We start from the raw sequence: 25360 nt of genomic DNA on the forward strand, positions 1-25360 counted from the left end.
CTTTTCAAGATGCTGGGGACAGGCCACATGGACATGCGTCATTCCGAATCTATCCTTAACTGGTTTAAAGTTGTATGATTTAGCACACAAAGGTGTTAACAGTGTTAACTTATGTATATGTTTCGTTAACACTATAAGATCAATAAATTTCTTAATTTTAATAATTTGCTTTACTAAAAGATAAATATTTTTGTTAACATATAATAACCAGTAAAAAAAACTTTAAAATAAGTAACAAATTTTTAAGAGCGAAATAGTAGAAGATATATTATATTATCATTACTTTTTCAACAAATTTGGTGAAGATATTGTGAAAATCGTAGTGTGTTAGATCATAAATATTATTATTGTTGGCTCGCGACACTCAACGTCGAAGTGGCCTTAATAACGTTTTGGCCACACTGGGGCTTATCAAACGCCGCCGAAATGGCTACAACAGATAAGGGGAGCTAAAAAAAGATTATTAAAAAGATAATTTACAAAAGTACCTACGATGGTTGTAAATTATCGCAAATTTGTGTACCTTTATCTGAAAGGTTAATAAACTGGAAACTTTTTGGTATCTGCAGTGTAAGTCAATACAAATAAATAGAAAAGAACAGTTTTTTATTTATTAGAAAAGCAGTTAAATATTAAATGACAGCAAACAAATTAATACATTATTAAAACATTTGTAAACTTTAATATTTAATGTTTTTTTAGAAATAAACAATAAAAATGTATTTCGATTATGAAAAATTTCTTTTTGAACAATGAGCTGCCTAACTTAAACAAATCTAATGATTGGCCGCCTATGACCGTTCCAAAAATCGTAGGGCAACTGGTTTGGCGGCTTGCCATGGAGCAACAACAACTGAAACAATACAGCATTTCGCACTCTTTCTCTCCCACTGAGTGAAACTCTCTCTCGGTGTTTTTCAGCCAGATTGGCTGATGCAACACTTGCCACACGTTGCAACAGCTGTGTGGGCCCGGCCCAGCTGATTGTTGGCTTGTTGCCAAAGTCAGAGGAAATCTCTTGGCAACATGATTCGGAAAATTCAAAATGTTGCTAAACATTTTTATCGAAAGTTCCGGTTCAATTTCCACGCCAATGTGGGCCAAAATGGGGTGGCTTAAACCGTTGCTACTAGGCAGCTAAAAAAAGCCGGCAAATGATTCATTGTGGGGTGTTCACCAATTACATAATGTTCTAACATAACCCATCGCTGCCTCGCTGTAGTCGTTGAAACAAATTGCGCTTTAGGGTATTAAACAGTTTGTGGGTTCACCCTATACAAACATATGCATTTTTTGCAAAAATGTATGTATATGAATTAGCGGAAGAACACTGACGTGGTTCCATTGGGGCACTGGGCCTGTTTTTATCTTGTGTGTGGGGCAAGATAAAATCAGAAACCGCAACGTGTTGATCAACTAATGGACAGCGTCAGCCAAAAATTATGATAATGCAGGAGTTGAATACATTTTAAATGGATTTTCCATGTCAGTCCCCAAATAATTTTTCTTATTATTATACTGTTTTGTCTTTATTCGGAAACTGTATAAAACGCACAAAAACAAAAAAAATACAATTTTTGCAATTATCGTGGTTTGGTTGTAAAATAATGTCAACCACAATTTACAAAAGCTTGTCCGAGTTTAATTAAATATTATTATTAATTTCAAGAAGAGGCCCATATACCCACTTTAAGTCTTGTCTTAAAGGGCTTAACCGTTCCCAGGTTGCCAAGAACCAAGTTACATGCCGCAATTCAAAAATTCAGCACCATAGCCGGTGTCCTATATCACATGTGGGTACTGGGGATCTATCGAAATATAAGTTTAAAAGAAATTTAAGTTCATCAGCTGCTACCATTTTACTGGGACACACACCAAAAACCTGGAATTAAACAAATCAGAAAAATAGTAATTCCCTGTCCCTTTGGTCTCACACCCAAGTAAAACGGAATCGGGAGTCGATGATATCGAAGTAGACGGTATCAAAGGCTGCCAAAACTGTTGCCTTATGTTTTAACTAACTAATTCTTAATTATACAACATTTTAACTAACTTATTTTTATAAATACATAAACAATATTTACATTTATTTTTTTAGATTTAGTATTGTTTACTTGAAGTTAATAAATACAAATAATACACCGTATAAAGTTGCGGTTCTTTAAAAGGTTACTTTATTTTAAATATTATTTATTTAAAAATTTAAATAGTCAATAGCGAAATCAATAAATTTGTACATCTTGAATTAGTCAAGAATTATTTCCTCTCAATTTAACCTTTTTGGTAAACATAATGGAAAATGGTTTATACAAAAGTTTCAAGAGTGTCAATATACAAAGGCAACCCATGCACAAACAAAAATATTTTCTGACCTAAACACTTGCTGCTGTAGTTTTATTTATTGTGCGGGCCCTGTAGTCAAACCGCTCTGAAAGAAAGTCGGGCCAAGTGAATGTACCTAGCAGAGTTCCCGCTGAGCTCTTGTTGTGAACGAGAGATTAAACTGGAACTGGGAATGGAATTGAATGTGACTTAAACCGAGGCGGAGAAATGAGAGACTTTGTGGCTGCTTAAAAAGTATTTCACTCTCTCAATCCGGACTTCAGTACGGTGACGACTTCCAGTGAATCGTCTTGTTCCCCGGACTCTTCTAAATTTTATTTGGATTTTAAACTGAATTTATAAGTAATGCAGCTAATCCTGTGGATAGTTCCACTTTTAGCGATTGGAGGCTGCTCTGCTGGCCCCCAAAATGTGCTGCTTCTCCTGGCTGATGATGCCGGCTTCGAATCGGGCGCGTATCTGAACAAATTCTGCCAGACTCCCAATCTGGATGCGTTGGCCAAACGCGGCTTGCTGTTCAACAATGCCTTCACTTCGGTGAGCAGCTGCAGTCCCAGTCGCTCGCAATTGCTCACCGGAGAGGCCAGTCACTCGAGTGGAATGTACGGCCTTCACCAGGGAGTCCACAACTTCAACGTTTTGCCGGAGACGGGTTCACTGCCCAATTTGTTGCGTGATCAAAGTGGCGGTCGAATCTTGAGCGGCATCATTGGCAAGAAACACGTTGGAGCTGCATCCAATTTCCGTTTCGATTTCGAGCAGACGGAGGAGCAGCATTCGATTAACCAGATCGGCAGGAACATCACTCGGATGAAGGAGTACGCCAGGCAGTTCCTGAAACAAGCCAAGGACGAGCAGAAGCCCTTCTTCCTGCTGGTCGGTTTCCATGATCCCCATCGTTGTGGTCACATCACCCCGCAGTTTGGGGAATTCTGCGAACGTTGGGGCAGCGGCGAGGGGGGAATGGGCAGCATTCCCGACTGGAAGCCCATCTACTACGACTGGCGGAACTTGGAGGTGCCCGCTTGGCTGCCGGATACGGATGTGGTGCGTCAGGAACTGGCTGCTCAGTACATGACCATCTCCAGGTTGGATCAGGGAGTGGGTGTGATGCTTAGGGAACTGGAGGCAGCAGGTCTTTCAGACGACACCCTCGTTATCTACACCTCCGATAATGGACCTCCTTTCCCCGGAGGCAGAACCAATCTCTACGAACATGGAATTCGCTCACCTCTTATAATTAGTTCGCCAAAAAAGGAGGATCGCCGTCATGAGACCTCAGCAGCAATGGTTAGTCTTCTGGATATTTACCCAACAGTATTGGACGCTCTCCAGATTCCCAAACCTAATGACACCAAGATCGCTGGAAAGTCAATTCTTCCCGTGCTTAAGGAAGAACCTTCTATTAAAGAGAGCGATTCTGTGTTCGGCAGCCACAATTATCACGAAGTAACCATGGCCTATCCCATGAGGATGGTGCGGAACAGGCGCTATAAGCTCATCCACAACATCAACTACTGGGCCGACTTTCCCATCGACCAGGACTTCTACACCTCACCCACCTTCCAGCAAATACTGAACGCCACAATTCACAAGCAGCCCCTTCCATGGTACCGATCCCTATTGCAATACTACCAAAGACCTGAATGGGAGTTGTACGATATCAAGGCGGATCCCTTGGAAAGATCTAATCTGGCAGAGAAGGACAAGTTCAGTGGCACCCTCAAGCAGCTTAAACAGCAACTGTTCGACTGGCAGGTGGCCACCAAGGATCCCTGGCGATGTGCTCCGCATGCAGTGCTCCAGGAGCAGGGCGTCTTCAAGGATCAGCCTGTCTGTCTGACTTTGGGTCACGAGGCTCTGAACAGGCCCAGGCGCAAGATCCTCAGCCAGTACGAGGAGTATGTGGTCCTTTCCTAGACCTGACTAAGTATTTGCGAGATAGTGTTTGTTGTCTTATCGCACCCACAACAATAAATACTCTTAAGTGCTGATAACAAAATAATTCCGATGTTTTCCACTTCACAAGCGATTACGATTCTATACAACCACATTTGATTAAGCATGCAGCAAATTAAAAGGCTTTATAATATCAGTTTTAAGTTTTAAGTAACATTAATCAAACAATTTTTAATACAAAATAAACAGTAATTACAAAAATAAAGTGAAATAAGTGGTAGTCGTTAAAAATATTATTCTGACATTAATATCCACATTTTAATAAAAATGTAGGTATACCTGCTCATAATACCTCATCATAATTATTAAAATCACTTTCTTGTTATCCAAACAAATAACCAAAATTTGTTTATTTTGTTTAAAATATATGAGCTTATTAATTATTATACTATGTTTTTTCAATGCCTCATAAAATAGTGGAAACTATTTTCTTTAAATACTTTGTATCGAAATTTAAACGGAAACTCCACAGGTTTCAGCTTTAATTACAGAGAAACAAATCAATGTTTACAAAAGCATAGGAACAACAAATTTCAAAGCAAATATTATATAAACAACCATTTTATTTTGCGATTCTAGCATAGATTCCTTAAATCAATTTCCTAGTTTACAATAAAAACTAAGTCGTTAACAAAAGCAAACAGATTCTGTGCTGTTTTGCTTTCACCTTCAGAAATGGCAGAGAATGAAAACGAATTCCCCGAGCAGCAGCCTGAAAGGTTGCATCAGCCCAGACTGACAAACACTCGTGTCCTGGCAGCATGACCTCAGCCACTTTGGGGTGGCAGGATGGGGTCCTTGGGGCGGATGCTGCGTCACGTTTCAATGTCATGCCCACTGGGTGGCCGATGCTGAGGGGAAGGAAGCGGTTGTTGCTGTTGCCTTGTGGGTGGGGCTAGCGCCCACTTTTCCGCTTCTGTGTCTGTGTGGAAAATCGAAAATTTCAATGCTTCTCTGGTTTATTGGTGGCGCCGCCTGCGAATCCCCAAGCCCATCGTCCTCATCCCCAATCATCCCAGCACAATGGCATCCGATTCCGAGTGAGTGTTACACAACAGGCAGCACGTTTTAAGGTCAGCTGATGAAATGTGAAAGAGTAAACGCACGTTGGATTTTCTCATTTATGACTTTGAACGAAAGACACATTAAAAATTAAATTTTATTATTTTGGTTTGCATAAATTAGGTTCATCAGTTTTAGCGTAATTATTATATGTATATGGTTTATAATGTATATTATTTAAGTTACCGCCCACACAAATGCACAATTACAATAATTATTGTTTACACTTCTGCCCTCGTGAGTGGGTCGAAATTTGTGTGTGCTTGGAAAGATAATGCCAGGCGATGCTGAGGGTCCCCAGATGGAGCCCCCTCTGGAAATATTCGCACTGGCTTTCTGTCCGTTCACGAGGCAAAGTTTTTTCATCATCGTCGCTCTCCAATATAATTCTTTAAAATTGTTTTTCCCGCTCTTCGGATTTTAACTAATTTATTATCAACACAAGTTGCATGGATTTCAATTCAATTTCGCGTTATACGTAAATATATCTTGTGTATATCTGCTTAAACGTATATACATTCGTATATAGTGCATAGCTTGTTTCGTTATATGCCAACATGAGACTATTTTAATAATTTTATCGGTTTGTTGTTTGAATTTTTATTTCTGTTTCGGGTTCCTCTTTAAGTATATAAATATTTGATCTAGAGTTGCGGTTAGTAAACGCGTTAGTAGGTTCGTAAGTGTTGCTATGCTTCGATTGACTTGACTGGATTTTGCTTACGTTTAGAGTTATTATTATCAACATTTTTCTGGAAATCGTTTAACTAGTTTTATGCTGGTTGGTATTCTTTAGGAGGATTCTGTTACATTTACTTGCCGCTAGTACTGTTTATCAGTTGACATCGTTTTTAAATATTCTTTATATTGTTTTACGTTGCTGCTCAGTATAATTTATAATAAATACATAATAATAAATATACATGTAGATAATACGCTTAATAAATATATTTATACATATATTTGATTTCATTTAATATATATATATAGTTGTTATGTATATAATTAACAAAAAAACAACACACATAAAAAGGAGCAAAAAGTAGGATACAAATTTCGCTTGTTTCATCCTTGAAGAGAACTTGAATTATTCCTTACATTGAACAACGAACATCAAGAACGGTAATCCGTATGCCTTTTTTAGAATAAAGTGTGGGGAGTATTGTTTTTGCACAAATATACGTAGGTAGAGTAGGTATAGGTATTTCGGGTATATAATAAATATATGTGGGCGTATGATGTGGATACGAAGCGTTAGCCTTCAAAGGGACCTTGCATAGAGAGCGCAGGGGCGTAGGAAGGTTTTCAATTACAACGATGAGACCGGATAAAAGTATTAGGCGAAGGAGTAAGAACAACAAAAACAAAAGACGCGCCTCCATGGGTGATCGATAGTACGGGTAATTTAGTTAATTAGCTAAAGTGTTTGCTTGTTTTTGTTTGCCGCCGGCCAACTGTTCTAATACGTGATCTATTTTGTGTGGAGTTAGCACTAAAACGTTCGCACTGCAGCGAACAACGACGCCGGCAATTGAGAATTAAAAGTGAAAACGCAAGGAAGTCGCATTGCGCGCGTAACATCTTGTAAATTTAGTTAGTTAATACGTACATTAATTTAACTCGTAATTAATTTGTTAATTATTGTGTTGCCAACTGGTTCAAATTTCGCACATAAAATTTAGTTAGCTTGCTTCTTATGGCCACCATGAATTTAGCCTGCTCTGTGTGCTGCTAGCTAGCTAAGCCGTATCGTAATATCCGTAATCGTAGTTAACCCGCTCTTCTAATTCAACTATATATATATTTGCATGTATGTGCTGCTAGCTGCTGCTGCTGCTGCGTTTGCTTCGGCTGCCCGATTTTGCGCCTCTGGTGGCGAAACCAACATTAAGGTTATTGTTCTCCAATCCGCGATCTACGTACGTCTTCAGCCAGTTTGATAGGATGGGATAGATTCAAGGGATGGGAGTGCGGGATCTTGTTTCGGGGTCAGTTTCAGGTTTAGGATCGGGCCCAGCTTAGTTGCCGTTGGGCAGGGGCACCTGAACCTGGACGTAGGACTGCGGGAAGTAGCCGGTGCGGCCGTTCACCGCGCCCTCGTACCAGTTGTCGTCGACGCGATTCAACAGTGTGATGATGTCGTTCTCCTTGAAGGCCAGTTCGCCGGGGTTCTCCGGCTCGAAGTCGTAGAGGGCCTGGCAGCAGGGCTGCTGCTGACGTTGCGGCGTTACGGCCATCGACTTGGCGGGCGAGCGCATCGGCGAGGGCAACGGCGAGGCGCTCGAACTAATGTGAGACGGCGTGCCATCTTCGTTGAGGCCGCCGCCACCGCCGTCCAAGTTCAGATCGAGCAGCGTCTTGGGCACGAACTCGTTGCGTGGCCGGCTCTCCGCCTCGGATCGCTTCTCCTGCAGCGTCTCCTGCAGGCCGCGCAGGACGTCGGCGCACTGCGAGTGAAAGTCGTAGAGTGCCTCGGCAAAGGTGACCAGCTGGGAGACGTGCTCCGTGTCGTTCTCCAGCAGATTGAACATGCCCACTTGGGCCAGCTGGAGCGATTCACCAAACTTGTCCTCGGCACCACGAATCTCATCGTCCTTGGCCTGCCGGCGACGCTTGCAGTCGAAGTCCAGGCGCCGGCCCTGCAGCTTCTTGCGATGATGCATTACCTCCTTGAGGTCTTTGGTCTGCATATGATGCAGTGGCTCCAAAAAGTTCTGCTTGATGTTGTCGTCCAGCGAATACTTGACGTCGGCCATCTGTTTAAGCGCTTCGCCGAATTCGACGAGCGCCTGCGCGAACACGCTGTTGTCCTCGCCGAGCTTCTTCCCATAAGTCAGCATGCATTCCGCGAGCAGGCCCTCCGGCTGGGGGGTACGTATTGGACTTGGCCTGTCCGGACAGCTTCGAGATGCCCTTGACCGCTGCCATTTTGGCCCGTGCCGTGGGATTTGGTTGCAGGAACTCCTTCGTCTTCAGCTGCAGCTCCTCGACCAGCTCCACGGTGACGTCCGTCTTGCGTTCCATCTCCATGAAGTCCATGTCCAGCTTGGTGCCCTCCGCACCGCCCATCTTCTCGGTCATGTACTGGTTGGCCTTGTTGATCTGCTTTTTCAGTCCGGCGAAAGCCATGGTGCTGCTGTTGTTCGTCTTCTGGTTTCTCCTCTGGCAAAACGAAATGGACCTCGACGCGGTTGCTGTGAACGGGTTGGTTGGGTTAGTCGGAACTCGATTTCGGTTTCGGTTGCGCTTGTGCGCCTATACGATTTTCAATGTCAATATCAATTCATCAATGGGCTGTGAATGGCGCTGGACGAGCGCAGCTATTTTTAAAACGTTTACGTTTGGAAGACTTACGCGGCACCTGCACTTCTCCTCACTTCTATGCGCGGCTGGGGGCTGTTTTTTCTATCACTCTGGGGTGACTTCCACTTTTTCGTGTCTTTCGCTTTTTCGACGGGAGGCTGCTAATCGCGTAGCCAAAACGGAGCACTCTTCCCCGAGTTCGAGTTCGAGTTCTACTTTTCCGCTGGCACTTTCACTCGCTTCGCTTGCTCTGCACGTTCTGCCCTCTTTTCGCTGCTCTTCAGCTCGTAATCTTCGATTTTTTCCAGAACCTTGGGCTGCGTAATGTTTGAAGGACCGTGAGTCGTTACTACTACTACAAGTCGCGCGCAGGGGGGCGGGGGGCTTTGGGTCGCCTTTTCCTCTCGGCTGCCAAAAATCAATAACTTGCCTGTGTACAACAATTTCGGCGTTGCCGTATATTGGAATGCCTGGCCCCCTTGGGGCCCTTGCCGTGCAACGAGATTACCCTAAAAAATCCAGTTTCCCCCTACTGGCAGCGCTAAGTTAGCGAGAAATCGCTCCAATTTAGCGGACGCACCCTCCTTTTTATGGCAGTGTTGGGAAGGTGCCTTTTTATCTACATGAGCGAAGGCATTTATTCAACGTTCTGTGTATAAGTATAAAAGAAGTAAGTAAAATACATGTTCAAAAATGTTTTTTCTTGTTACTGCTACAGTTTGAAAAACGTTCTATTATAAACAAATTATGTTAACCATACCAAATTAACAACCAAAACTGTGCAAATTATAATGTCATTTAAGAAGAATAATAATTGTTTTTTGTAATTATTTTTTGTTTAATAGCTTTTTTAGCCCTGTGAAAAAATTCGCTTAAAAATTTGAGGCAAATCTGACTAGTGTAAAGTTTAAGTAACGATGATAACGCAAATAACTGGAATCATGATATCAATGCAAAACTTTATCAGTTAACATCTTCACATCCTGTTTAGCAAAAAAGATTCCATAGGCCTTTTAATTATCTACCCCACTTTGAAATAAAACGATTACAAATGTTAGTTTAAGTAACAAGTAGCGACTTAAAAAAAAAACATTACAAAAATATGAGATAAGACTGATGAATCATAACGGGATGCAAAATATAATTAACTCTTGTTGTGCAAAAAATAGGTAGCAACATTCCAGCAAAACAATCAATTTTATCTTGCCAAAGTGTGCTAGAGATTTCCAAGGGGAAAGGTCTAGATAAGTCATTTGTTATTGTAAGATCTGGTGACGTCACAGAATGAAGTAGCAACTTTGCAACATTCCAGCACATAACTTGGCATTATCTTTGGCAGATAACCCCCAGAAGGGTATAACACCGCCAACTGCCGAACAAACAGAGGACATGTAAATCAGTTCAATCGCACTAAAAAGATATAGTGGAGATACGAGAAGATAAGATCGTAATCTATGGTGTGTTTTTAATTGCGTATAAAAGCGAAGAGCCATTGTGTTTTTAGCAATTAGTCTCGACGAAACCACAACGACTGAGAACCAAACGAACTCAGAATAAGATGAAATTCGCAATTCTTCTACTGGCGGCCAGCATTGCCTGCATCAGCGCTCAGGTGAGGCGATACTATATAGTGGAATAAAAGTGAATGGTTATGCAACCGGATTTTCGGTTAACTTTTTGCAGGGACCTGGAGGTCTTGTTGCTGGCAATCCCCTGGCCGGAAATCCCTTTGCCGCTGCCAATCCCTACGCAGCTGCCTTTAATCCCTTCCTGAATGGACTTTTCGGTGGTGCTGGCACCGGAGCTGCCGCAGGAGTAGCTGCCCCAGTTGCCCCATCCGCTCCGTTTGGCGGCGCCTCGATTTCCTCCTTCTTCCAGGCGATCGTCCTGCAACGGGAGGCGGAGCGTCTGCTGTCCCAGCCCGATTTCCCCACCGATCTGGCCGAGCGTGTCCAGGAAGTGGTGGCCAGTTCGCAGGAGGCGATCAGCGGTTGCGACAACGTCACTCTCCCTTGGCTGCAGATCCGCTGCGTGAAGCCCCTGCTCTCCACCGCCAAGAACCAGCTCAAGGTCATCGATGACGAGTGGCAGGCGCGCCTCGCAGCCGCCACCACCCCCGCAGCCTCCACTGCCTAGGATCCTTCCAAGACCTGTCCCTTTCAAGCTGCCCCACTTAATATCCAATATAACCTAGCTAAGCAATCGACCAACATAGATGCAATAAAATTTAAATAAGCTTAATGCAGGAATTCCTTGTGCTTCTTTGTACGCAGAAATTTGGAGGGGGAAAGGGGAAAACGGATGGCTAAAAGAGTCCTGACCTAGGATATGCTTTGATGTGGCCGGCCGAGCTTTGCATTCCGCCGCTTTATTAAATTTCCCATCGGGAATTACAAATTTTGGCGTTGCCTTCTTGACGCTTTTCGGGGCGCAAATACTTGCCTGCTCACGTCACCGTCACGAAAGTCCTGCTTCTGCCCGTTTGACCTCGACTGAAAGGATGCTAATGCTCTAACAAATCAGTGATGTCATTAATTGGGACTCCAAGCCAGCAGGGGAAGTAAGGAAATTAACAATAATAGCTCTTTGTTAATAGGAATGAGAAGCAAAGTCAAACTAAGTTTATTTTCGCTCACAAAAATTATTATTTTAAATAAAGCAGAATAATACTTTCCTTACTTTTTCATTTGCTTTTAATCTGCTAAATAGCCGTATAAGATAGATTCCAAATTATTGCAAAATAATTTATAATGAGAAATGAGGTTGTATCTTTTCTATGTATCATTTAGTTTTTGTTTTTTATACTAGTATAAACATTTTTAGATTTTTGTAACTATGGAAAGTTTAAAATACCAGGAACTCCATAAAGACCATAAGCTTCTTTGTGCAATTAAAGGTTGAATGTTTTTGAGTCTTGAAAATGTTTGTATTATATATTGATTCACGTTCATTCAGATTTATCCTCTCCAAAGCGACATCTCTGTGACGCACACTTGACTCGATCCAGGGCATCGCTGGAACTTGACGCATTTTGGTCAAATATTTGAGCTGCGTTCCTCCGCTTTAGCCGTTATGCTTGGAGGTCCTTCCCCTTCCTTTTCGGGGGGCTATGACAGCCCTTTTATGGATTTGTCAATTGGCGCTGGCAAATTGTTTCCAGTGCATGATTTGGTTCTCGATTGGTCCTCCGTCGATTGTCGGGAGTTGAGCTCGCTTGAGTTGCGTTCAGTTGCAGCGGTAATGTTGATTTATGTGCCAGTGCAGCTGCAATTATCCAATGTCCTCAACCAAATTGTCGTCCAGACTGCCCTTTCGATTCAATTCAATTCGATTTGATACGGCATTTGCATTTGAATTCGAGCCATAAGCCAGGACCTGTGCCCATTAAATGGGGCGGCCTAACGAGCCAAAGACTGGCCCTCAATTGGCCAACTGGCCAACTCCAAGCTGTCGGAAGATGGATAAGCCAGGAACAAAGCCTGAATGGGTGAGCTTAAATTCAAATACAAATTCAAATTCAAATATGTAATTAAATGTAAATTTCAAACATACACAACACCCTGCGGGTTGGAAGGGGAGTGCAAAGTTTGAGCTTGAGCCACTTAATTGAAATATTTCGAGATTGAAACTTGAGTTGGCCGTTGTCATTACAACAACGAGAGCATCAAGCATCCGCCACCGCAACTTGTAAAACTTTCGGGTAGTGTTAGCCGCGAACTTCTCGGCCAGCCCTCTCGACAAACCCCAAACTGAACGAGCCACCCCTAAGCTCTGTTTTGGTAATGCAAAAGTTGTGGCATTTGAAATTCTCTCTTAGCAGCGGCGGCAAAAAATGGTAATGCTCGGGCACAGAATAAAATCCAGCCACATTCGGGATGCCCAACTAAGTGAGTATACATATATGTGCCAAAATTGGTTAGAAAAAACAAAGTGCGACACACGCTCCCTTCCAAAAACTGCATGTATGTAAATTTGTTTTGGGTTTGCGGCTTTTGTTTTGATGCAAAAGTTGTGCGCCCTCAAATTTTCCGGAGTAGGCAACAAAATCTCTGCGGCTTTGGCCAGTGTCAAAGTTCGTTAGTTCGCCGGCGATATTGTGGTGCCGAAAAATTAGTGAAAAGTAAATCTGCTCGGCCAGGGTCCGAATCGAATGAATCATCCGCGAGCCGCATGGTGTTTATCCGCTATTTGCTCTTCGCACTTGCTACTGTTTTTCGATCTCCGAGTGCCACTTCCGTTGGCTGCTGATAAAGCTGGCTAATTATCTCGAGAAATATACGGCTATGGACCAACATAAAAACATAATGGGGTTGAGGTTATCGTGCTTTATCTCACCCAGACAGATAGAGATATAAAGGTGGCTGTAAACACTACTAAAATGCAAAGAGAAGATAAGCTTGGGTGTCTTTAGAGTTTCGGAAAATAGTGCTTCAGTCGCTCAACGAAGGTTTATAGAAAATGTCGAGTGCAACGCTGATCGCATTCTTTTTCTTGGTTGTTTTGGTAAGTAGAGTATGCGTATTACCAATTATGAATTATCATCTAATTTTTTACTTTCTTAACAGACGGGTCAATCCCTTGGCCAAAATGTGGCCGTAGATACATCAGTTGATTGGGCCAATGAGTTGTTTAAATCCGCTCAAGTTATTGCCCGGGAAAAGTTACCCCCGACTACTGAAGCTCAAAATGATGCCAAAGATCAACTAGACTATTTACAAATGGCTGTATCTCATTGTGAAACGGAGTTGAGGACCACTGGAAATGTCGACAATCACAAAATATGTGTTAAAGCCGTGTTTTCCGCGTTTTATACTTCTCTGGATCGCTTGGCCTCTGAGAATTGGGCCATTTATGGAGCCACCTCAGGAGCATCTCGCATTGGCTTGTTTTGGTAACTCCAAAATACCAAAATATCACATGTTCAAATAAAAATTAAGATTCAAATTCTGTAACTCTTACTTCTTGATATGTATGTAGTATATGTTTGCCAAGGTTTTCATCTCTAAACACTGTTTAATGTAATAAAAAAATTAAATCAAAAAGTTAGCTTGTTAAATGTTGGTTTTCAATCATATTTACTTTCTGCTAATAAAATGAAAATAACGTTTTTAATCTAATTGGATTTCTTACAGAATTTTCAAACAGTATTAGGAACTTTTGAGTTAAAGGTCAACTAAAAATTCTTTCGGTGTATAAATATAAAAATAAATTTTCTCTTTTCGCTTGAAAGAGATTTTTTATGACACCCCAGAAAATGGTTATTTCGTTGAAATTTTTGTTTAGATTACTTACATAGTTATGAGTTGGCTGTCAAAAATATTTGGATTAATTTTTATTGGACTGTTTATTGTGTTTGTAGCAGCGCATCCGCGATGGGAGCAACTGGCCAGAGTCGTGGCCGAAAGGATGAACGTATCAGAGGAGTACAGGATTCAGGAGGCCTGGAAGGCGGTCATTTCCGTGGACACGCAGCTGCATGAATACTTCCACCGCAAGTTGGGCAATGACAGAAAAACCGAGGCGAACGATATACTGAATAGTGCGTACGCCGAAACGAACGCCTGCGTACGTGAATTCTACGCTGGAGGATTGGAGGATAGGTTCAGGGACTGCATCCGACACGTGACCCATCTGCACATGGACAGATTGAAGTCCCAGAGGGATAAAAATTATGGTGTGCAACAGGCTAGCGGAGCGAGTAGACTTAAAATCTGGCATTGATTACTGTGGAGCCGTGGAGCCCGATCGCTGGCAGGCGTCAAGTCTGCTCCCTTTGTGCCTTCTGCCCTCCGATGTACTTTAATTAGACAGTTAACTCGAGAGCCAAAGCACTGCAGTTTCCCATCTCCTCCTGTTTGGGTTCGTACTTGGGTTTCTTTTGGGATTGGATGGAATGGGTTGGTTGGGCTGGGGATGCCAGTCTAGTGCTCATTAGGCAAATGTGTGGTGGGGCGGAAGTCTGGGGACGGGGATGGAATGGGATGGCATCGAATGGCTGCAAGGGCTGCTGTTTCGTAATTATAATCATTAGACGCGAGACAAAACCCTCACAAAGCAAATAGCGACATTAGCTGCGTGGAAATGTGTGTCAATGAAGATGAATCTGCCCGAGACGCCAGATTCTGGGTCCCGAGATCTGGGAATTGCGCTGCGGATTTTGCCTCATTCAAGGGAAGCTCCTTGGGGTGAGTTCCAAGGCTGTTCGAATAATGACAATGCAAGTAAGTGGCGCAATGCATGCAAGTTTCCATTCAGCTGTTCAATCATTTGCTCAGCTTTAATTACATTCTTAAAGGCTGACGTAAGGAGCTCGAGAATGTACGCCAATTAAAACGGGCAAGGATTGCAAGTATCTTGTACAATTTGGCAAGAATTACAAATAGAAATTACACAGAAAAACTTGAAAATAAAGCACACTAGAAACACTGATAAATACATAAAAGAATCCGTAGATTGTGAAATGTAGTTCAAATTATTAAAAACCTCAAAAGTTATCTTAATTTGATCTTTTGTTATGCTTAAATTTATTCAATTTTTTTTACATTTTTGTATCACTTTATGATATTGCTCTTCTTTTTTCTGTAGTTTTTGAGCCTCTTTTAGGCAATTGCGTGAGTGTTTTAGTGTTTTTAGGCCTTTGAGTCCGCCTCAGAAGTGGTTTCCGTATCAGAGGCAGGGGCATCCGGTTTCGGCTCATCCGTGTTGCCAAACACACACATTGGACACTTTTCCTTGAGCACTATTCGGTACTTAGGATGACTTGAAAGGATTCGGAAAAACGTATGATAAGAAGGCAAATTCTGGAGGAATTTACCAAACATTCTTACCTTATTCCGTACACAATCGGATTGTAGACCGCACTCGTCTTGGCGAATGTGGCTCCCCAAATGGTTGTCAGGGGTGTCAATCCCTCGATCTTAAAGAGGCCAAAGTAGCAGATGACCAGGTAGGGGGTCCAGGCCATGAACCACAGCGAAATGGTGGTCAGAGCCACCTTGGCCAGCTTTCCCTCGGCGCTCTTGTCGCAATCCTCTGAACTCCTAAGCGACTTCACATTCATCTTCTTTGCCTGTTCCCGCATCGCTTTCTCATGAGCAGCCACGGCAGCGATGATGAACCAATAGGAGTAGCAGATCAGGAACAGAGGAGTGTAGTACACAAACAGGGAATAGGTAATCAAATAGGATCTTGGATTCCACATTCGTGTCATATAGTCAATGCTGCAGGCAGTCAGGTTTCCTTCCGGCACATAGGCACTCCATCCAACTAAAGGCATCACGGTCCAGAAAACAGCCATTAGCCATATGAACAGTATCTTCATTATGGACGTCTTGATGGTCATGGGTGTGCCATTAATTCCCTTCACAATCACATTGTACCGATCGAAGGCGATCATGCACATGGACCAGATGGACACACAACCGAAAAGGGATCCACATCCCGCGTAAATGTCGCACCACAGCGGTCCCAGCACCCAAGTCTCGTAGTAGAAGTTGATGATCATCACCGGTGACTGGGAGGCCATCATGCAGAAGTCGGAGAAGGCCAGGTTGAGAACCAGTAAGTTTGCCGGCGTGCGCAGCGACTTTGTCCCTCCGAAGATGTAGACCACCACTCCGTTGCCACAGCACGAGATGATCAGGATGGCTAGGGTGAAGAGGCCCAGGATTTTGCTCATCATCGGATCCATGGGAGCGAAGCGGCTCCAGTAGGGGTTCACCAGGTGCGCCATGTCGGGCAGCACCTATAAAAAAAAGAAAAGGATATAAATAGTCAAAGAACGAACTGAGAATTTAACATAAAACAAACTAATAGTGTTCCTATTCTATTGTAAAAAAAATTATACATGCATAAAATTAAGCTTTTATTATATAATCTCAATCTCTAATTGTAAGTGACAGCAAAAAAACAAATTAAATATTCTTTGTTCTTATAAAAGTGTTCTTATAATTTTTTCAACAGAAAAAAATTGAATCGATTAGTAACCCCTGAAAGATAAAAATTTATATCTTGTTAACACAAAAGTTACAATTTGTTCAATGTTTAAGGATTAGAGAATGATAAGTATCTATAAAATTATGCACATTCCTTCTTAAAGCAAATTATGGAAAATTGACTTGGTTTTAATTTTAATTGTTTTCCATTAAGTATTTTATATTATATATTTCACTCACATTATCCAGCACGGAACCATTGCCGCTCGACTGGGCCTGAAACCTGGGCCCAGAAAGGGCCAAATCGAATGGCGTCTCCGGCAAATGACTGCGCTCCATGCTCAGCTGCCCGCGACCCCTTCGACCACGCGAATGCTCATCGAACTAGATCTGAGCCAAGAGCCCGGATTGCCAGCCCTTTATAGCTGGTTCTTAAGCCAATTAGTTTCGAATCAAAATGGAAGACAAGTGTAAAAAACAACGGACAGCTGCCGGATAACAGTCAGTTTTATTTTTTCTTTAAGAAGCATACACTACATAACCTAAGGGCAAGATTGATTCGTATTTAAAATGGTTTAAGTTTGTGTGCAAGTCAAAAAGAAAGATCTTAAGCTCAAAGTGCTGCCAGAAATTTCTGTCCGCATTTCTGGCACAACTTTCGCTGTGTTCCCTGATTGCAGAAGTTGACCAGACCCATGTTCTGCAAATTCTGCGAACAGGAAGCATTGGTGGATGTGGAGATCTGGCCGGCAGAGGATCTGAGCTCCGCTGGAAGGACAAATAGATTGCTGTGTTTGCTCGTCTCTGGCATCGGACCAACACTTTCCCGCTCCGCTCTCTCCTTGTTGGCGTAGTAGAGCTCATCGTCCTCGGAACTGGGCAGCTCGTACTTGACAATGTCCACCTTTTGGCTGAGGATGAGTTGCTTGCAGCACTCCTTGATTTGGTAATAGGCAGAACGGAAGGTCTTCAGCTTGCGGGTCTTCAAGGATTTGTGCAGGTTTAAGATACGGATACGAGATTTAATGTTTAGACAAACTCACTGGTGACAAACTCTCTATGAAAGCGGGCAGTCCATTCTTGCCAAATGAACTTAGAAGTAGCACCTGGCAGTCCCTGCTGTCTCGGTTTCCACTTGCCCAGAGCAAAAGCTCCTTGTAAACAGCCTCTTCCATGGCCACAATGTAGTCAAAGTATTGAAAATCGTTAGCAGAAAGCTTAAGGAGAATATATAATATTGTTCATAAGTTACCAAAGAATATTTTGGCTCACCTGACGACAAAAGTGATCGGATCTCAGTCCATGTTCACGCAGAATTTGCAGGCATCGTTTGTGGGGTCGGCGACCAGTATTCCAAGTCCTCAAACCAGCACTATCCACTTCCCAATAGAGGCTTGTCTTGTCCATCAGATTTTGCATGATCACCTCGGCCATTGGGGAGCTACATGAGTTGCCTTCAATAGCAAAGTTTCTTTAAAATAAATATTAATATGTCTTAATTAACACACTATTTACCCATGCACACAAACACAATCTTTTTGTACGTCATCTTTCCTTCTCGTATTTTCCCACTTTTAAATAATTTATAAAATTTTTACACGTTCTTTACCTCTAATATAATGTTTGACTGGGTTTTAAATTTTGCCATCTAGATGTCGAAGCCAAAATGACCCAGGTTACTGGGTATTTGACTTTTTGCTCGCTGGCTTGCTCCGTTTAACCCCAAAGAATCCGAATTGAAGGTGCGCTAAATGACCACTTCCCGAAATTACGATCCCCACTAATGCACTTTTTAAGGTACTCGCAGTCCTCCCACTAGATTGAAGTCCTTTTGCTAGGACAATGGCGCTTGTTCTCTACTTGTGTGCCACGCCCACAAGGGCGCGAAAAAGGGGCGGGCGGCAAGATAGTGTCACGTGGCTGTCAGGTGTTGGCCACGTAGAGTCTTCTTGTCGCGAGCTGCATTCGAAATTAGTGAACAAGTTCAGCGAACTCTCGGTTGGTAAGGGGAATTGGATGAGGCAAGAGCCAATCCCACCCACTTATGCATAATGGCTTGGAGACATGCAGTGAAAAGAAATACGCTTTAAGGTTTCATATGCATACATTAGAGAATCTTTAAATAAACCAAAAGGTATGAGAACATGAGTGGAAAGGTGAGCAAAAAGGTTATTTGGTTGCACAATTAATTTGCTTTTGAACTATTAGAGTTTTCTTTTTAATTTTGCTGTTCACTTATTTAAGTATACATTTAATATTTTTTTATTATATAAAGTGGTTGAAGAAATATAACTTCTTATAGAAAAATGTATTTTACATTCAATATCACATAATATCAATATCAATATCCTATAAATATAATATTTTCTATTTTATGTTGGTGCAACACTTACTTATCTTGACGATACCCCTTGATTAGCTGCACTCTTCGGTTCACTTTACCCTTTCTACCTGTAACAACGATTTGTGCAATCCCTTTTTATGCTGATGTCATGTCACGAAGGCACTCACCGCACAATGCAGCTGGAATTCATTTTATTTCAGTCTCAATTAAACGAGTTCTGTCTGAACGGATCAGTTTTGAACATTTCAGATGGCAAGTGCGATGCCACCGCCTTTTTTATTTCGATTTGGCTTAACCTCTCGGTTGGCTTGTAACTTGGCCATTGGCAATATCCAATTGGAATTGCATTGAACGACTAAATTGAAAATGCAGCTGAAAAAGCATATTTCACTTATCACTTTTCACACAAAACACACAAGCAAAGGCCAAAACAAAGAGCGTTGGCCGAAAGGGGAAACGGAAGGGCGGGGCAGGAAGAGCGGGCCAAATGAAATTGTAAGCGCAAAAGTAAAACACAACAGCAACATGCAGTAGTTGCAACAGCAACAACAGCAGTAACAACAACAACAACAACAGGAGCAACAAAAACAGGAGCAGGAGCAACAGCAACAAGTCAGTCAGTCACCGGGTGAGTGGGAAATAATATGTGCTCGCATGCAGGAGCGTTGGATCCTGGCTGCTGGCTGGTGGATGGTGGATGGTGGAAAAGCGGGTTAGATGCCGGACGGAAGTGTGGCTCTGGCAGTGCATTGTTGTTTTAATTAAAAACAAACCTCCCGAGTTTCTGGCCCGACAAAAACAGAAGCTGGCAAAAAGTAAAACCAAAGTGAGCAACCTGAGAGGACGGAAAATGCATGGAAGCGGTTGGGTGTCTGCGAGAAAGTGTTGAATATTTAGAGCAAAGCTGGCAAAACAAAAAGCAGAATTGTGGGGAAAATCCCAAAAAAAATGTGGCACGAAAATCGCTCACAGAAAGAAAGAAAGAAATAACGAAAACCCAACGGGCAGGCACACACAAGCGGAAATGTGCGACTATCTGCTCATACATATGTAAGTGTTTGCCGCTTATGTGTGCTCCTGCATTGGCTAATGGCGACCGTAATGCTGTGGCATTTGCCAAATTAAAGGATGAGTCGGCCAGGAGCCGCACCTAATGGCAATTTAAATGAAGCAGCCAGGACGAACAGCTGCAGAACAACAGAGAAGAGAAAGCGTTTCTGTTCGAGGCCCGAACCGACTGGCAAATGCTTTTTGTCGACCACAAATGCAATTTACAGCAAAACAATCGGCGGTGGACGCAAAATGCGCCAGCAGCCCCACACAAGAAACTAATAAAACACACAACTTTGTTGCCGGCACTGCCAGGAACTGCATTAACTGACCAGTTGGCAAGGTGCAACAGCAACATCAACATCAGCGGCAACAGCAACATCCACAGCAACAGCAGCAACAATGGGGCAACAACAGGAGCAACAAATGCTGCAACAACACGTAAACATCAACAGCATCCTCATAGTTTTGGCCACAAAAGCACATACAATTAGACATCGGACGGGTGGAGCCAAAAGTGTTGGGTGTTGGGGAAAAGCCGAGTGGCTCGGAAAAGTGCAGCTCTGCCCGCCGTGTTTGCGGCCATTTCCCGCTGATTGAGGTTCAGCATACATACTATATATGTATTTCCGGGTTTGCTTTTTAAAATTAAATTTGCCGTGAGCAGATGAGGATATTTGTGCATGCAGGACTTTCTCCGTGTTGCTGGACGGCGCCAAAGGTCTCTTTGCATTGCTAAATAAATGCCACTACAACCACTTTGTGTGGGGTTTCGCTGTGCGTTCAGGTGTAAAAATTAAATTAAAACGTCTGCCCAAAAGGGGCGTGTCCTGTGCTAACTAATTAAATGTGTGTATGTGAGTAGGATAAATGTTTGTTGTTGTTGAACCCAAAAAGGTGAGCTCTAAAATATTACGATTTCATTAGTCCAGAGGTGAACTGCAGATAAGGAGAAGAGAGTAGAGATTAAATACTATCGTTTAAAGATTACGAAATGATGTCTGAAGATTTTATACTCTGATAGAAGAAACGTTTCTTGAGTTATACAAATCAAATTAGTACCAAATATAACTCATACGACACGTACGTCGTTATGAGTAGTACAATTTACAGCATATTTTTAGGCATATTAAAGAGTTATTAGAGTTTAAGCAAAATGTACAAAATAAGTTATTCCAAAGGATTTAAGTACATAAATAATGGGTAAGTCAAAAAATTTGATAAGTAAATATATAATTTAAAGAAATAATGTTCCAGCGAAAAACACAGAACATTTTTATAAATCCTATAAGTGAGAACCAGCTTTGTTTTTCGGTTTTTAATACGCTTTACGGAACCAAAGTACCGAGTACAATTTTTCTCCTACCCACATTATCTTATCTGTGACGCATTCTTTAGCTGATAAATAACAATATTATTGTATTGCCGTCTTTAGGACTTCGGCTGCTTTGGGTTGAAATATGTCTGGGGAAAACATTAACAAATGATGCAGGCAAACAACGGAAGCTGGCCGCAGATAGGCGGATCGGAACAAACCCAAACAAACCGGGTCTCATTAAAAAGCCAAAGGCAAATATGGTCGAGCGTCTTGGCAATTTCCTCAGCCCTAAATTCGACCTCATCAATAGCAATGGCGGTAGCCAGTTGAAAAGTCGTCTGGCCGAGATTTTTTGTGGCCGATAATGCGGCACGTAGCGGCAATTCAGCAAATGATGCAGGATACGGCGACTGGAAAGGGAAAGGGAAGAGAAGGGAAAGGAGCACGTTCCGGGGGCCAAGTCAATCGTCTGGAGCGGCATCTTCATCTTCGGACCAGCTCGTAAGTCATTTGCCATTTTGAGGTATTTAATGAGCCAAAAACTTTTCGCCGCACATAAATTAAAAGTCGGCCGGCCAACCTGACCCTGCCAGCCGCTTTCCCACCAGGATACGGATTTCCACGGGTTCTCGAGTCTGCATTCTGGGCTCAAGGGTCAGGGTCAGGTGTCCGTCTGACCAGCAATATGGCTCTATTAGCATGCCCATTAAAATTAGACAAATGGTTGCCATTGCCGCTTTGCCGTTTCGCATATCCGCAACTTTTGCCCAGTCCGCAGATTTATGGCTGCACGAGGGGTCTGAGTTGGCTGGATTTTGCGACTGGCCGGGCTTTTGGCCAGCCTTTCGGCCAGCATTTCAGCCTGGCTTCTGCCGAAATCACATACGCCACTTGAGAGAAATGCGCCGCTGCCGCTGCTGCTGCCACTGCCGCTGGTTATGATAAATGATTTTGTTGCCCATCAACCTAAATGCAAGTGTGTGTTCGCGGCAAAGTGATTCTGAAGGTCGTTCAAAGTCATTTGTATGGTTGGTAATTGGCAACTGAAGTCGTAATAGTCGAATAGGAACTGGAAGCGTATTTAAAACTATTTGTATTCTTTAGAATTAGTTGTGTTTTATAAAAAAGGATAAATACTTCAAAATATCGATAATGTTCTAAATTTTACTTTCAAAATACATGAACACTTTATTGAACATAAAAGGCTTAACCACTATATATTAAAGTTAATATGCTAGTCCAGGGCCGGAGAAACAGTTTTGAGTGGGGTGATGACCTCACAAATTTTCAATATCCCTCCCCCACCCCTTTTGTTTCAAAATCATTCCAAATCATGATGAGGGAAACACTGTTGACATAAACATTGGCGCCTCCTTGTTCGTTTTTCTGAGGCGCAGCATTCCGCTCTCGCTGTTTTCGAAAACTATTATCGCTTTTCAGGCAAAGCCACATATGATGCAATCGAGAAACGGCAGGAGGTTCCGTTTGAGTTGTGCTTTCCACGGTGGTCGCAAATGAAGTTGTTTGTGGCACGATATATGATGGATCCTGAATTGAACAGAATATATTTTTTAAAAGCTATTTTAATAAAACAACAACACCAATCAATCAAAATGCAACAGGTAAAAAAAACTATTTTAAATGTAAAATGTTAATTAAAATCCATTTAATATTACAGTCGAATCCCGATAATTCGTACCCCGCTAAATCGAAAATCGCGATAATTCGTAAAAATTCTGTTCCCTTGAAAAAAATCCCTTGAAAAAATCTCGATAAATCGAATTCCCGACTAATTCGTAAAAAAAGTGATCCCCTTGCCATTTCGAATTATCGGGACTCGACTGTAATATAATGTTAATTTAATGTTAAAATAATGTTAATTTAATATAATGTAAATGTAATGTTAACTAAATGTTAATTAAATTAATATGGCCACGTCAGCGACAATGATAATTAATTAATTTTTTCGTTTTCTTGCACCTATAATTCCCAAGTGGTTCTGGCTGATTCGTAGTGGGATACCCCTTGAGTTTGGCCAATTTCTCAGTTCTCCGGGATGACCGGCAGTTTCTCTAAGAAACTTTTTCCGGTCTCTGGAAGTGTGTGTGTGTGCGTGTGTGTTAGTGACGTGGTTCCAGAGTGGGAGAGAGTATCTGGCCAACTCCTCCTATTGGAGTCCACTCCCGGATGCAGTGCATCATGGGTCGACTCCTCCTACTGGAGTCCACTCCCGGATGCAGTGCACCATGGGTCGACTCCTCCTACTGGAGTCCACTCCCGGATGCAGTGCATCTTGGGTCGACTCCACCTACTGGAGTCCACTCCCGGATGCAGTGCACCATGGGTCGACTTCTCCTAGGATGCACTGCATCATGACCTGACTTGGCATGAACTTAAAGGTGCCCGATCCCTTTCTGCATGTAGTGGACTCCAGGATGCAGGGCATCCAAACCTGAAAAGGTGAGTTGCAGTTTTTTTTAATTATGTGATGACGTGGCTTTTGTAAAAAAAATGCAGTTAATTAATTCAATTTTTTTTATATTTTTTTTCAGGTTTTTGGTTGTGTATTTGGCTGATTGGAGAAAATAATTGGTGACACCATCCAACTTGTAACTTGAAGTTCGACATCAGGATGCACTGCACCAAGGTTATTACGCAGTGAGTACATCCTTTAGACAATAAATAATTAAGTTATATATTTTAAGAAATCATAAATATTTTGACAAAGAAACTAAAAGCAACAGATAAAGATCTGAAAGTTTTCAAGAACATGAAAGAAATTTTAAAGGTAAATTTGATCAAATAACGAACTTGAAGTACGTGAAAAGCAAACACAATTAATAATTGTAAACAAGTAGGGACATATAATATAAATATATTTAGTAAGAATAGTTGTAAGAATGCGGTTACCGGAGATATATAGTATGCTGACACCACATAAATGGACTGGACAACAGGCTGCAGGATCAATTATGAATGGCGTGATCTTCTATTGAACTCCACTCCAGGATGCAGTGCATCACCTCATTGGGGTATGTATTTTTTAAACAACCGATTTGTATAAAATAATCTAACTAATATTTTGGAATGCTTCTTTTCATTACAGGTGATAACTATACCTTTCTACTTGGAGTGTACTTCAAGATGCAGTGAATCAATAACCCAAAGAGGTAAATACCTTTTTTACTAATACCTTTTTTACTAACAAATTTATTCTAACTATTATTATTTGTTACAAATTATTTATTATTATTTTTTTTTTCTTATTTAATTTCAGGGTAAAGTGTAAAGTGTACATGTTGCGGATAAGGTGGTTGCAGTGGTTATCTTATTGAACTCCACTCCAGGATGCAGTGCATCACCTCATTGGGGTATGTATTTTTTAAACAACCGATTTGTATAAAATAATTTAACTAATATTTTGGAATGCTTCTTTTCATTACAGTGATGACTATTCCTTTCTGCTTGGAGTGAACTTCAAGATGCAGTGAATAAAAAACCCAAAGAGGTAAATACCTTTTTTACTAACAAAATAATTCTTGTAACAAATTATTTATTATTATTTTTTTTCTTATTTAATTTCAGGGTAAAGTGTTAAGTGTTAATGTTGCGAATAAAGTGGTTGCGGTGATTATCTTACTTCAAGAAGACGAAAGATTGCAGTGCAGATCAAGGAGCTAACTGAGTAAGTACCAATCTGAAAAGATTTATTTATGATAATCTCATAATTATTTAAGTAGTTGTTACATTAAGTTGGAAAATGCTTAACTTGGGAAGTATTTGGGAGAGTTACTATCTATCTATTTAAATATAAACTGATTTAATTGGGCCGTGGTAAAGTCGGGATTTCTCTTCGTTTTTCTTTGATATACTCTATATGCAGGGCCGGAGAAACAGTTTTGAATCATACATTCAACTGATAATAATGGACGTAAATAAATTTTTTTCTACAAGTCAAGCATTTTGGGGTGTTGAATTCCACACCCGCTAAGATTTGGCGTGTGGAGTGCTCAACACCCGGTATACACCTTTCGCCGGCCCTGTGCT

The 25360-nt window shown here is 41.8% G+C and overlaps 7 protein-coding genes across 7 annotated transcripts; 4 read left to right on the forward strand and 3 right to left on the reverse strand.

Moving 5' to 3' along the window:
• The first annotated feature begins 2617 nt into the window (after positions 1 to 2617).
• Positions 2618 to 5486, forward strand: LOC108087941 (N-sulphoglucosamine sulphohydrolase). The gene has a single exon (XM_017185529.1). The coding sequence runs from the start codon at positions 2689 to 2691 to the stop codon at positions 4261 to 4263; it is 1575 nt and encodes a 524-aa protein (XP_017041018.1). The 5' UTR covers positions 2618 to 2688; the 3' UTR covers positions 4264 to 5486.
• LOC108087943 (endophilin-A) lies at positions 5415 to 9091 on the reverse strand. Its single transcript, XM_017185531.2, is given in 3 exon segments — positions 5415 to 8234; positions 8236 to 8558; positions 8719 to 9091. Coding segments are annotated over 2 exon segments (1110 nt in total). The 5' UTR covers positions 8494 to 8558; positions 8719 to 9091; the 3' UTR covers positions 5415 to 7382.
• A 1095-nt stretch (positions 9092 to 10186) lies between these two features.
• Positions 10187 to 10916, forward strand: LOC108087947. The gene is made up of 2 exons (XM_017185533.1): positions 10187 to 10279; positions 10351 to 10916. Exons 1-2 carry the CDS (start codon positions 10226 to 10228, stop codon positions 10801 to 10803), a joined length of 507 nt encoding a protein of 168 aa, XP_017041022.1. The 5' UTR covers positions 10187 to 10225; the 3' UTR covers positions 10804 to 10916.
• Positions 10917 to 13074: 2158 nt separating this feature from the next.
• On the forward strand, positions 13075 to 13619 carry LOC108087949. Its single transcript, XM_017185535.1, has 2 exons — positions 13075 to 13170; positions 13233 to 13619. The coding sequence occupies exons 1-2, from the start codon at positions 13126 to 13128 to the stop codon at positions 13560 to 13562; spliced, it is 375 nt and encodes a 124-aa protein (XP_017041024.1). The 5' UTR covers positions 13075 to 13125; the 3' UTR covers positions 13563 to 13619.
• Positions 13620 to 13829: 210 nt separating this feature from the next.
• LOC108087948 lies at positions 13830 to 14495 on the forward strand. Its single transcript, XM_017185534.2, has one exon. It carries the CDS (start codon positions 13966 to 13968, stop codon positions 14386 to 14388), a length of 423 nt encoding a protein of 140 aa, XP_017041023.1. The 5' UTR covers positions 13830 to 13965; the 3' UTR covers positions 14389 to 14495.
• Positions 14496 to 15163: 668 nt separating this feature from the next.
• On the reverse strand, positions 15164 to 16973 carry LOC108087942 (opsin Rh2). Its single transcript, XM_017185530.2, has 3 exons — positions 16842 to 16973; positions 15495 to 16411; positions 15164 to 15426 (listed from the first exon to the last, which is right to left on the reverse strand). The coding sequence occupies exons 1-3, from the start codon at positions 16938 to 16940 to the stop codon at positions 15297 to 15299; spliced, it is 1146 nt and encodes a 381-aa protein (XP_017041019.1). The 5' UTR covers positions 16941 to 16973; the 3' UTR covers positions 15164 to 15296.
• A 117-nt stretch (positions 16974 to 17090) lies between these two features.
• On the reverse strand, positions 17091 to 18271 carry LOC108087944 (low molecular weight phosphotyrosine protein phosphatase 1). The gene is made up of 4 exons (XM_017185532.1): positions 18117 to 18271; positions 17874 to 18055; positions 17645 to 17818; positions 17091 to 17583 (listed from the first exon to the last, which is right to left on the reverse strand). The coding sequence occupies exons 1-4, from the start codon at positions 18148 to 18150 to the stop codon at positions 17215 to 17217; spliced, it is 759 nt and encodes a 252-aa protein (XP_017041021.1). The 5' UTR covers positions 18151 to 18271; the 3' UTR covers positions 17091 to 17214.
• Between the last annotated feature and the right edge of the window lie 7089 nt (positions 18272 to 25360).

Source organism: Drosophila ficusphila, unplaced genomic scaffold (assembly GCF_018152265.1).
Source record: "Drosophila ficusphila isolate 14025-0441.05 unplaced genomic scaffold, ASM1815226v1 contig_791, whole genome shotgun sequence".
In the NCBI taxonomy this organism is placed as follows: Eukaryota; Metazoa; Arthropoda; class Insecta; order Diptera; family Drosophilidae; genus Drosophila; species Drosophila ficusphila.